At 34.1% G+C, this 12,787-nt stretch overlaps 1 protein-coding gene across 12 annotated transcripts in view; it reads left to right on the forward strand.

The window, feature by feature from the left end:
* The window catches only part of LOC148302291 (RNA-binding protein Musashi homolog Rbp6-like), a 462,089-nt gene that overhangs the window by 427,495 nt on the left and 21,807 nt on the right, over window positions 1-12,787 (forward strand). For all 12 annotated transcript variants that reach the window (XM_088271829.1, XM_088271832.1, XM_088271835.1 and 9 more), the window contains 3 exons: window positions 1,602-1,684; window positions 9,084-9,168; window positions 11,976-12,008. In XM_088271829.1, coding sequence (XP_088127955.1) covers window positions 1,602-1,684; window positions 9,084-9,168; window positions 11,976-12,008 — 201 coding nt within the window. The remainder of the gene's footprint in view (window positions 1-1,601; window positions 1,685-9,083; window positions 9,169-11,975; window positions 12,009-12,787) is intronic.

Consider the following 12,787-nt stretch of genomic DNA (forward strand, 5'->3'; position numbering starts at 1 on the left):
CGGACACACCGGTGTGCTCTGCCGAGTCCGCCTTCAGATGATCTCTTTACTGTTAATACTCCTGGACATTGTGCGGATTATTTGGAACTAAATCTTATTTTACGTACCAAGACAAAAATAATTATAAACATGCACAACCTTTTCGGTTCTGGGTTTTAATCAATATAAAACGATTAAACCTTTCTGGTCTTTAATTTTTTTTAAATAATTCCACCAGGTCCACAATAGATTTATAGCATTACAGATAAAAACAATACTTTCAAGTTTTTTTAAATAAAACTACACTCGTGTTTAAAAAAAATATATTTTGAATTTATACAATCTTGTCTCTTATTATTACATACACACTAAATACGAGTGAGAAAAAAATATGTTTGCTTGAATTTTCACACAAAACTGGAGAAAAAAAATGTCGAATGACATTCGACATAGGACTCACCGGAATAAAGTCGATGTCGAATGACATTCGACATAAGACCGGAAAGGGTTAAGTGCTACGTTTTTCTTTTCGGCTATCAATAACGTAATTCGTTTTACTTGTATGATATTGTCTGTATCTCATGATAACCATAAATCTGTTTTTAGTGTTATTTTTTTACTTCCGTCACAGGAAATATCTTCGAGGTAATTTTGGGTAAAACGTTTTTTTAAGAGAACACCAAAAAAACATATAACTTGTGAGATTTTAACCTCAACAATCTAAATTTTATAAAATATAAATTTTATTTAATTATTTCATTCGACAATATGATACAAAGAAACAAAAATAAGTTATGTTGGATTATTTAACAAAGATTTTTTAATAGACCACGAAGATCGATGAATCTTAGTTTACATTAAATAAAATCCATTCAGAATATAATAAAAAGTTGAATGGTTGATATAGAATGCAACTGCCTCAGGGCATTATGTCTGACATAGAGAGGAGACGCCGCGAGTTTCACTCAAACGTGCTCGAGAAGATATTCCACTGATAGAACTTTTAGCTGAGTTTTCTATTGCCAACATTCAATGTAATATTCTTAGCTTGTTACCGTTCGATCTAAAGAACCTATTTTAAACTTTCGTCATTTTATAAATTTTGTTCGAAATGTCAGCATTCTTACAGTTCCCCTAGTATTCCAAAAACTTTCTACGTTACGAACACATATTTCGTACTTATCACACACACGTATATATATATATATATATATATATATATATATATATATATATATATATATATATATATATATATATATATATATATATATATGTATATATATATTTATATATATATATATATATATATATATATATATATATATATATATATATATATATATATATATATATATATATATATATATATATATATATATATATATATATATATATATATATATATATATATATATATATATATATATATATATATATATATATATATATATAAATATATGTGTGTGTGAACTACAAAAAAGTCTTCATTTGAATGTCATAAATATTGTTTAATAATCATTAAATATTTTCGTCATATGCTTTATTGATATTTTTCTACTAGTTAATTTAATCGAAAGCATTTTTATTTATTTATAAATTGTTTCTTGTTTTCTTTTCAGGATTTGGCTTCGTCACATTTCAAAGCGAAGACATCGTAGATAAAGTCTGTGAAATTCATTTCCACGAAATAAACAATAAAATGGTAAGTCTTTCCACATTTTTCTATACTCTTTGTATTTACATTAAATTGCTCACACTTAAGGGAGTTACCGCTTAACCGAGCTCCCGGTGGGACATTTCTCAAAGAAATATACAGCATTTTTCCACAAAAATATTTTTTCTATCCTACTTACACAATATACATTCCGCGTATTTCGTAAGATACGAAACGTTTGATAAAATATACAGGAAGGATATATGAATACATCAACTTTTATTTTAATATCTTCAGGTCTCCGAGAATCTACCTCCTTAAAATCTTCTGTTTTTCTTTCATATGTATTTAAATATTTTTGTGCGTAAATTTTTTATTTCAACCTACTTTTTTCAACAATTTTTTTATCCTATTTACCTTCATAATGTATTTATTCTTTATTTTAAATTTAAAACAAAAGACATTGTATTTTCGTTTATTCTTCTAAATTTTAACATAAATCTAACAGCTTTATTTTAATTTTCGAAAAATTATCAACTTCCATTAATAAATTCGATATGATATAAAATGTAAAAATCAAAATAACTTCATTTATTGACTAAGCAGTCATTTTGTGGTACAACCTATCCATTTTTACTTAAAATTTTACTTAGTAAATACCACTTTTAATATAGGAAATAATGATATTTACTTAGTATAATTTTAATTAAAAACCAAAATCATGTTACAAAAAAAATGAATTTGTCTCATTTTATTCCAAAATTTCCCCTCGTCCATAGTTGCCACCATAAACCGGCAACCCTCCATTTTCACTGCTATATTGATATCTCTCTTCCTGGGTATCGACTTAACTCTTAACCGTAATATAAAAATATTTTAAAGCAAGTTCACCTACTAGGATGGCAAGACGAGAAAATTTCATGCCACTTAATGCAGAATAAAACATTTACTTGCTTAGTCTAGACTTTTTTGTGAACTGTGACGCTTTCTTGGCTCCTGGTTCTACTGTGTATCTACCCTAACGCCTCCATACCGAGACCACCCTCAGTTAATCGGTACATCCATCTACGTCACGTATCTCCTCATTTTTTAAGCTCGTCTTTCTTCCACATTTTCGTAATTTTTTCAACTCAATCTTTCTTAACTACATTTCTTCTAAATTCTCCCCTATATACGTGTGTGAAATGCTCCCCGTATTTTCGTCGCGTTTCTAAATTGCTTGTATTTTCCGGTATAAAACTTCTAACTCATTCATCGTCGGCACTAAATATTTGTGTACCCAATTTATATGTTAAAATGGGTTAAATAGTTCAAAAACTGTGATGAAAGGTGTTTTTCGCCGGTATTTTACCTACTAAATAAAATAAAACTCTTTTTCGAGTTTTCTAACATTTTCTCCGAAAAAATAATAACCTTGTTAGTTAAACGTTAATTTACCTGTGACAGGAAAACCCTAGTAATTTGAATGACGAACTCTTGTCATCACAAAGCCGAGCTAAACCGTATTAAATTACGCACAGCAGTAAAGAAATTTCCCCATCTCCGCTCAGGTCTGTCCGCAGAAACAAGGACACCGAGATTTAATATTTCTTAAACTTACCTCAATCGTGGCGTTAAAATAATTCTCTAATTCGAGACAACGGGATGAAGGATATTAATATTTCCCCGTCGTAGAATTTTCTAGAATAGGGGAGTCCGTGACACGTCCCTTGTAATGGAAAGTGGGGTTGCCAACAAACAAATAAAACATCATTTTAAGCCTTCATTTTGCTTCCATTATAAAACCCCAAAAATTGTTTGAAATGCAATTTGAATTAAAATACACATCTTTATTTATATTTTATAAACTCAACATTCGGTGTGTTGTCATCATTTGATACATATATAATGACTTTCACAGAAAGCTATTAATCTTTACGAACGCCAAATGCGTATTAGTAAGAAATACCATTTTACCCTAAATTGTTTTATACCTCAATACCTTCGCTACTATAGCGTTGAATCTTATTATATGTTTTGCATTGTATTAAGCTCCTAATGTTCAACCCAAACTATGTCTCAACTTGATTCCTATTTAAGAAGCCGTATAGACTTACCGGAAATAGTATAGAAATAAATTATTTTTGTTCATTTATCATAACCCTCTGTATTGTAGTGTTGCCTGTAGGCAACACACTGTTCGATCCCCTACCAAATTCATTAGATTTATTTCCTAACGAATTTACGCACTGTTTCCCGTTGTCTACACTCAGAAGTAACGAAATAGTACCAAATTATTTTGCTAGGTGACATTCCCTGTCACATATCGAAGTTTACTTGTAAACGGTCGGTGTTTTCAACGAGTGCCCGCAAGTTGCTGATTGAAAAAACTGTAAAATATTGTTCTGGGTGTTTTTAGTGTGTTATCTTGGAAAACTGGAGAGGTAGGTATTTGAACTTTATTGTGTAACGTTATCTTTGATAAATTTTTACGTAATTTTGGTTTGGCTACATTAGGCGAAAAGTGTAGTTATTTTGTTTGAAAGTGTATAGTTCATTTATTTTATACATTATTGAAGGATGTCTGATAAGCGCCGTCTTTGTGACGAGGACATTAATGCGATGCTTCATGATGGTGTAAAAAATGAAGATGGCCTAGATTATGAAAACGACAGCCTCGCAGATCCTGATTTCATACATGAAATCGAGACATTTGAAAATGAGACCCTCAGATGTAGATATTGACGTGGATTCCCTAGTAGAAATCCTAGAGGAAAATCTAGAAGGCTCGTCTTCACACATGGAAAATGTCTCGTCAAACCAAAGCTCTGCTCAACCTGCACCAACTCAAGGTTAACAAACAAAAACTGTTAATGAAAAGCCAACAAAACAAAAGCCTGCTAAACTTAGTTCACGGTGGAAAAAAAAGAATCTTGATATAAATGAAGAGCAGAACTAATCGAGAGAATTTCAGAAGAGACCAACCTGTATCAAGTCCAAAAAGATCCCAATATAGCTTTTCGGGTCACTAAAATGGATAAGACAATTCATAGGCGAGCACAATCGTCATATGGGTGGTGTCGACCTCCTCGACAGAGTCATGGGTATCTACAAGATCCGGTTTCGAAGCAAACGATGGCATATGCGCTGATGCTAAGCGGCCTGAGTCAGACCGCTTAGCATCAGCAGATTTTCGTCTGGAGGTTGCTGTGACTCAAATTAGGTATAAAGCCTAATATGTTCGGTCAGCGGTCGTTGGAGAACAAGATTCAAGCCAAAAAGCACAAAGGACCTGCTCAACATGTCCCTACAAAAGCAGCCGGATTGGGCACTGGCCGCAATGGTCTAAAAAAAAATCCGGTGCAAATTTGCGAAATGCAAAGGTTTACCCACAATGTGTGTGAAAAATGCGGAGTAGCTTTATGCTACACGAAAGCTAAGAATTGCTTCAGAAACTTCCATCTCTCATATTAAAGGCTGCTAGCCTGTTGTTATCATTATTTTGATCTTTTTATTCAGTGTTGCCTCAAGGCAACACTCCCTATTTTTTAGTTTTGTTTCATAATTAATAAAAAAAATGAAATTCCCGAAACACGTGTATTTTATTTTTGTCTTTACGTCTCAAATCCAAAAAATGAAAAACATTCGAGTTCATGAGTGATACAGGGATAAAATATAAGAGATTTGATATATGGTATACATATAATGATTTAATACTACAATAAAAAATGTAAATATGTACTTTTATATATGTAACAAACATTTAACCTTTAAGGGAAAATGAACAACTTTACAAGGAAAATATTTTAGTGCCTTTTTGTTACGAAATGAAAAACTGTGTATCTTTTCTCACGCAATTTTCGCAATAATAAAAATCAAATTAACGCTTGATTTAAATTGCTCGAAGAAAACTCCACATTCTATTACATTTTTTTGTAAATCTCGGTACAAAAAAAATGTATAAAGTGAATGGAGTGGTCCTTAAGTCTGCCTACCTGAAAAAGAACTGTTTCCTTTTTTATTAAAATATCTGAAGTCTCGTATTACAGATAATTAAAATTAATGAAAACCCAGATTTTTTTGGGAGCATTAAATTCCCATACTTTTTATTAATATTTATACTTTGTAATGCATATTGACTTTAGGTTTTTTTTATACATGTTTCTGTTGCACATAAAGTTGTCATCAATATTACACGATAAGTAGTTACGATTCAAATAAAGTTTTATCGTTGAATTTATTTTTAAATAATTTTTTGAATTTTTGAAAATAATATGAAAAAAATATTGTAAAAAGGAAACTAATGAATTTACCATAAAATATACATGAATATTTCCCGATTCAATTAAGTTATATGCGTTTTACAGACATTTTGGGAATTTTCAGAATTTGAACCCGATACAATATTAGATTTGCAAGCCATTTTAATCTGGGGTCACAGGAAGAGAATGTAACAAGCAGATTCGTTACTTTCCTGCATAAATAATAAATGTGTGATGCCTTACGTTGAGTCTATAACAAGAGATCTTCTCGCTCGATTAGAACTGAATGCGGCAACGCTAACACTAGACGTGGTTCTCACCCATACTGAGAAATGGATGATCTCATCAGGAAGATAGACATCGACTTTAAGTAGGTACCCCGAACATAGATTTATACTCAAGGGCGGATAAAGAACACTAAACCAACAAATCATTAGTCGGCGCCGCGCAACATTGCGTTCAAATTCAAAAAGCAAACTATTCGAAAGAAAATATGAATTAATTACGATTATTTTCTAGAGCTAAGCAGTAATTTTATCGGTAATGCTGTTATCAGACTTGCATTCTTTCCTTATTTCGCAATTCGAACATCTATCGTACATCTTTTTGCCGCACATTTACCTGAAAGATTTAACTTCAATGGTATTCATACTACTCTCATATTTCTTTTGCCAACTCTATGCATACCAATAAAATAAAATAATGTCCATCGCTTTAAAAACAAAATTCTGAGTACAAATTTCTGGAACTAACAATAATTATTTAAAACGTAATGTTGGTATCTTCTTTAACAACCTCTCGTCAGTTTTACTACCTAATAGTCCTAACGTTCTAGGTACAATATATGTGTATATGGATAAAAATTGGTATGTACACGTTGCGCCTTGGCAGCCTATGCATACGAATTTGCCCTTAGCGTTTTTTCTTTCGAACACGACCAAAAATATTCCCGTCTTGTATTGAAGCTCTACGGCAAAGCGCGAATGAGGTGAACAAGACATTACATATTTTCCCGCGTTATATTGAAATACTTTTCATATTTTACAAAATTTCACGTGGGAATAACACAGAGCCGTGAACGGATTTATGTTAAGCAACCAGTCAGCGGGGGCCGCCTCGACACACTACTGCGTAATACAAGTATTCTCTCACCTTCTTCAGTTCAATAACTTGATCGAAAAATTATCATACACGGATTTCATAAACGAAAAGAAGGTTGTAGTTTATTTATATTTAAATTATGGTCTTTCCACCAATCTAAGGTTTTATTTAAATTACGCGCCTATAAAAATAAAGAGCCCATTAAAACTTGATTCTATTCTTAAGGGTTTAAGGGGCTGTACGGCTCGAATTTGTTAACAAGCACGCCATACTTCTAGATACAAAGGAAAAACATTAGAGAAATTGAGAAAATTTGGGGTGTTCTCAAAGCATTCGAAAAGAAGCTGAATTTTTAAGCGCAGACAAGGATTCCGTTTAATGTATTTTTTGTTGAAAGTTTCCCGGCCCTCGCAGTTACACTCTCGCGCGGGAGGGATGGAGATAGTATTTACGTATCACTGCAGAAATTGTGCGCTCGTTTGTGCGGTGTTTTTGTATTCGCTCGGTACCCGAGGCGAGCTACGGTACGGTGTGAATTGAAAAGTGCCAGGAAAGCTTTCTTACGTAGTTGGTAGGACCGTTCTTTTATGAACTTAGGCGCTTAAAGCATTTCAATTTAGGCGCGGCACTGTTCGCGCGGCGCTTTCATTTGTTCGGCTTTTAACATAGGCATTGACAAATTGGAGGCGCTACACGCGCCTTCTCGCTTCAAGATTTGCTTTGATACACGGCTCCCTCATAGTTTTAACTCAAAGCTTCGGGCTCGTAGAAATGAATCCGTACTCCACCAGCGAGACACATCAAAGTACGCTCAACGCAAACTGAGGTAGTAGAGAGAAAAATAAAGGCCTACGCTATCATATCTCTTCGTCATTTTCCTATAGGAGCTGACACAATGGGGTTTTTTTTGTTTGTTTCTTATTTCTCTAAAACCCTTTGTCTTTCGCAAGGATGTACAAGCCAAGGGAACGTAAAGTTTTCGTACCACGTCATTTTAGAAACGAAGACTTTTTAAGGAAACATTTTTCCTACTTTTTAAAGAAACATTTATTCTGCGTTCTCGAAATTTTTATTTGCGAAAGTTTTATTTTAGTCAGAGAAAATAACACAATAGTTAGTATAAGAGATTTTTCGACTAATACTCATACACTTCGTTGCGACGGGAAAATCCCGCAAATCTCACATCTCTCCGGGCCCCCACTGGAGTTGAGTCGCTGAGCCGCTGAGCCACTGAGCCAGCCTCCACTTGCGGTATTCAACTAATTTATCAATGTGTCTTACACTTAATGAAACGTGTAAATGATAAGAAACTAAAGCGTAACTCTAGTTCTCGTAATAATCCAACTACTCTCGAGGACTCGTTGCAAATGATTAAAATTTAGTGCGAGCAGTCACACATCTAGCCGTCGTAATTTCTTTACTCACAGAAAAGTAGTCTGATACGCTGAACAATTTTTAACAAACTGAAAAAACACCTACAACATACATTTAAAAATAATGATATATATCGGTTTATTCTTAATGATTTTCTAAAATAACGTTTTGTTATCGACAGGACGACAAATTATGATCATCTAGGACCTAGATTCTAGGTAATTATTTTTTCGAAAAAATGTTTTTATCTATGTGTGAAATGTAAATATTACAGTAGGTAACTGTTTGAATTCTTTTATTGTAACAATAAACAGTCACTCGATTGCTGAATGTTTGAAATCCTAAAAGTGCGAATCCCCAAATAATACTCTTATCAATGACAAAAAATACTTTTTTAAATTTTTAAATACATTTAAACATTTTCATTTAATACTACCAAAGTAAATGCGAAAGCACTAATGCCGAGATTAAGCGCTGCCGAGATTTTACTATATGGGGTTTCAACATAGAATGAAATGAATTGTGTAATTCGAAAACATAACAATTTCACCATTGAAATATGAAATGAGAGATAAGTGTATCTCATGTTCATTTTGTGAGTATTAAGCTTTTTTTTGTAAAATGGACTTGTAACGTTTTGGAATCGCCGAGTTTGATTCGAGGATATGAGTTTAGTTATGTGCGATGTTGGTGTAATGTACAAGTATGTCTCACTCGGTACGGTGTTGCAGGTGGAATGCAAGAAGGCGCAGCCCAAGGAGGTGATGCTGCCCGCCAACCTCGCCAAGACGAGAGCCGCCGGCCGCGGCGCTTACGGTGAGTCCCTCGCGGGTGCGTCCCCGCGCTACGCGCCCTACCCCCCGCCCCCCGCGCTCGCCTACCGCCGCGCGCTGGCCGCGCTCGCCGCGCTGCGGCCGCGCGCGCCCGCGCCGCTCAGCCTGGCCGACCTGCTCGGCGCGCACGCCCTGGACGCGCACGCGCTCTACGCGCCGCTGCCCGCGCCGCTGGCCGCCCCGCTGCCCGCGCCGCTGCCCGCGCACCTCGCCGCGCACCTCCCCACCCACCTCCCCGCGCACTACGCTCCCCTGCTCTGACCCGCGCTGCTGCTGCCGACGCACCGCCACCACCTCTAACCTACCCCGAGACACACGACGCGCGCGCTCCCGACACCCGCTTCCGAATATTTCCCCTTTTATTATTTCACCTGAAAGGAGACGATTTTATATGTCATTTAACATTTACTAACCTTTGACGATTTCAGAACACTTTATATGCTATTTAACATTTACTAACATTTTCATGTGGATCTTTGTACTTATTTTCATTAAAATAGGTATATTTTCAGCCGGTACAAAGTGAAGAGTTTCGCTACATAATTTAAAATAATGTGAAAAGCCATTCGTATTTATTTTCCATGATAACTGATAATATTATTATGAAGCAGCTACACGATTTCCTTGGAATCTCTTTATTTAGTTTAAGTTATGATACTGATTACGTTAACTATGTTAGACGCATATTTTACGATACAAATATCATGGTATGGCAAACATAAAAATATAATTATCTTTAATATTAAGAGAAAATACCCTTGTTTACTAATTCCCTTTTAATTATGAAATTAGTAACAAGGACTCGTAAAATTTGGTACAATTTCATTCGAAACAAAGTTGGCGTTGTTTATTAATCGAATTTAAACTTTAGTCAGAGTAAAAATATTTGGAGTATGTTTGGTAAATTTGTCGTGACCATAAATACTCGTATTAAAATTGATCCAATATTACCGAGTTTCCCCGAGGACTTTATGTATTCTGCCAACTTTCCATTTACCGAACCTCACCTGCTTGAATGTCAGTTAGTAACAAATCTAAATATTATATAAAAGTTCGTGGATTATACGATTTCCGTTGGGAATATTGCAATGTTCTGATCATATTCGAGTAGAGAGATTTGTTTTCAGATAGAAACATTATTCCTTAGTTTAGTCAACTTTATGAACTACAGTGAGATAAATATGGTTTTTAGAGCAGTTGAGTTAAAGTTTTCTTATAATCACTAATAGCTACTGACCAATATATAATTTTCATGTTGAATATTTACTAAAATACTGCCTTATTTTTACTAGTACATCTAGTTTTAGGTGAACTACAACTTTTGGGTCATCGAAGGTATAGCGTTGTCAACTTTATTTAATCTCCTTCTATAGGTATTATTTCAAATTAATGTAACATAAATATATATTTAACTTAATGGGTGTTTTTGAAACTTAGAGGGACAAAAGTGTTCCTAAACTTTGAACATTCCGAGTTCGTCTTAGACGAACTCTAGTTTCTAGATAAGATTTATGAGAAAATAGCTTTTTACTCTTTGCCGTTCGAACATGAACAGGGTTAGTTGAACATTAAATATTTGACAATATTAAACTTCACATATCATAGAATGTTCAACTCTTCGTGTTCGTGTATCCTTCAATTATAACACTTTTTCTCTAGTCGTCTATATATTGTGTAAACTAACTATTACTATTCTGGCGTACCCTGACACCACTGGTAGAAAAATTAAAGTTTAGTATTTTAAAATATAACGGCAATGTCGTTTCCTCAACAGAAAAAAATACAATATGTATTTATTCTTACCTTTTTTATACTTCACAAATCCTTATGTAATTCCAACAAGCCGTTGACAACAGTAAGACGCGGGAGTTTACGGGATACGTTTTTACAAAAGCATTAAAATAATGGCACATAAATATGAGAAATATCCGCGGTCTACCTTGGTGATTTTACGGTACGCCAGTTACAATATAATGGTGCAGACAATTTCACAAAACATTATGAAGCTCGCGATCATTATTTCTATATTTCTTTAGCCGTAACAGACTGGAGCAGAAATGAGTTTCACTAAAATGTCTCCATTACCGTGTCGAGAAAGACGCTTCGCTGTTCTCTGAATATTCTAAGATGTTGCCTTATTATTTCGTACATACTTAAAAATATCGATCACAACTGGAGTGAATAACCAATTATTATCGAAAATATTGTACCTACATTTTGTTAACGTGGAATTGTCTGCATATTTTGTCAATATAGAAAATGTTTTACAATTTCAATGATCATTACTTAGACTAGACAAAATATGATTGTATTTCAATAAAATAAGTAAACGTGTTTACTATGCTTACAAAATTAAATAATAAATGTGTAAACGTATGGATCATAAATCTATGTGGTTTATTTATTGGTAGACATTAGACAAAGACGTTCTAGACTTTGTTCAATAAAATTAACATAGAATAGTCCTTGATTGGTGAAAAATAGTCTCAGACAGATAAAATACCACGTTTTTGTCCTTTTACCTCAACCCTTTCCAAAATACTTACTTCCTTTCATTTAATACAGAATATTCTTCGTGAGTGTGTCTATGTATGAAAGTGGTATCCGCGTAGTTACAACGTACATATTTGCTTTGGTTAGTTTTGAGAGTTTTAATTATTTTCTCACTGTAGTTTTCTTAGCATTTCCGCAAATAATATTCATTTTTTATTTAAATAAAATGTTTCGTAACAACTTACACTAAAACCGGTTCGTGCAATAAATTAAAGCGTTTTTGTTTTGTATTTCTAGATTTCATGTGGTCATTGGGAGCACTTCCTGACGGTAAGCTTACCCTTTCATATTACTATTATGTTTACTATCACTTACTCTTTATAAAATTGTATTTATGTTCAAAATTTTCCATTTACTCTAGCACTTCTTTAAAATACTTTTAATATGATTTTTTCAAAGTACGAAATATTGAAAAAAATTCAAATAAAAAAATCTTCCTTTTAAAAATAAGAATAAAATAATTGGCCCTACGAAACTTCTTATCCGCACCCAACAGTGCATAGGGCACTGCATCGTATTGACGCAGTGTTATCTTAATCGTAACTTACCTGAAGGCAAGATGATCACTCCTGCGCTTCGAGGACCAGCCCAGGGTGATAATAAAAAATATCAGAGTGTTGAATTACTAAAATTTGTTTTTCATATTATTTTTTAACATATAAACAAAGATGAAGAAGAATATGGAAGTCTAAGCATTTACGGGGCTTACGTCAGTCATCGGCTGGTTAAAGTTTAATAACTCCTGTAATTGGAGATAATCCAGATTTGTGAACAAGTATTTGGACACACTCAAAATGCTGTAATATTTGTTCCCCCCCCCCCCTCTGGGAATCAAACCCGGGACCTCCAGCCCGGTAGCCAAATACTATAATGATAACAACACGGAGGCCCTACGAAATAGTGTGATAATAACACGCGGGCAATATATTTCGTTTGTGGTATTTCCGACAAGTACGCGCATGAAAATGAATCCGTTTAGCCACACTAAATTTTGCGACCGCATCAACAAGTTGGTCAGCCTTCCTCCCTCCGGCGTGGACCTTTCGGGC

The sequence above is a fragment of the Brachycentrus maculatus genome, unplaced genomic scaffold (genome assembly GCF_059751285.1).
Source record: "Brachycentrus maculatus isolate JH-2025_06_01 unplaced genomic scaffold, ASM5975128v1 h1tg000465l, whole genome shotgun sequence".
NCBI classification, from domain to species: domain Eukaryota; kingdom Metazoa; phylum Arthropoda; class Insecta; order Trichoptera; family Brachycentridae; genus Brachycentrus; species Brachycentrus maculatus.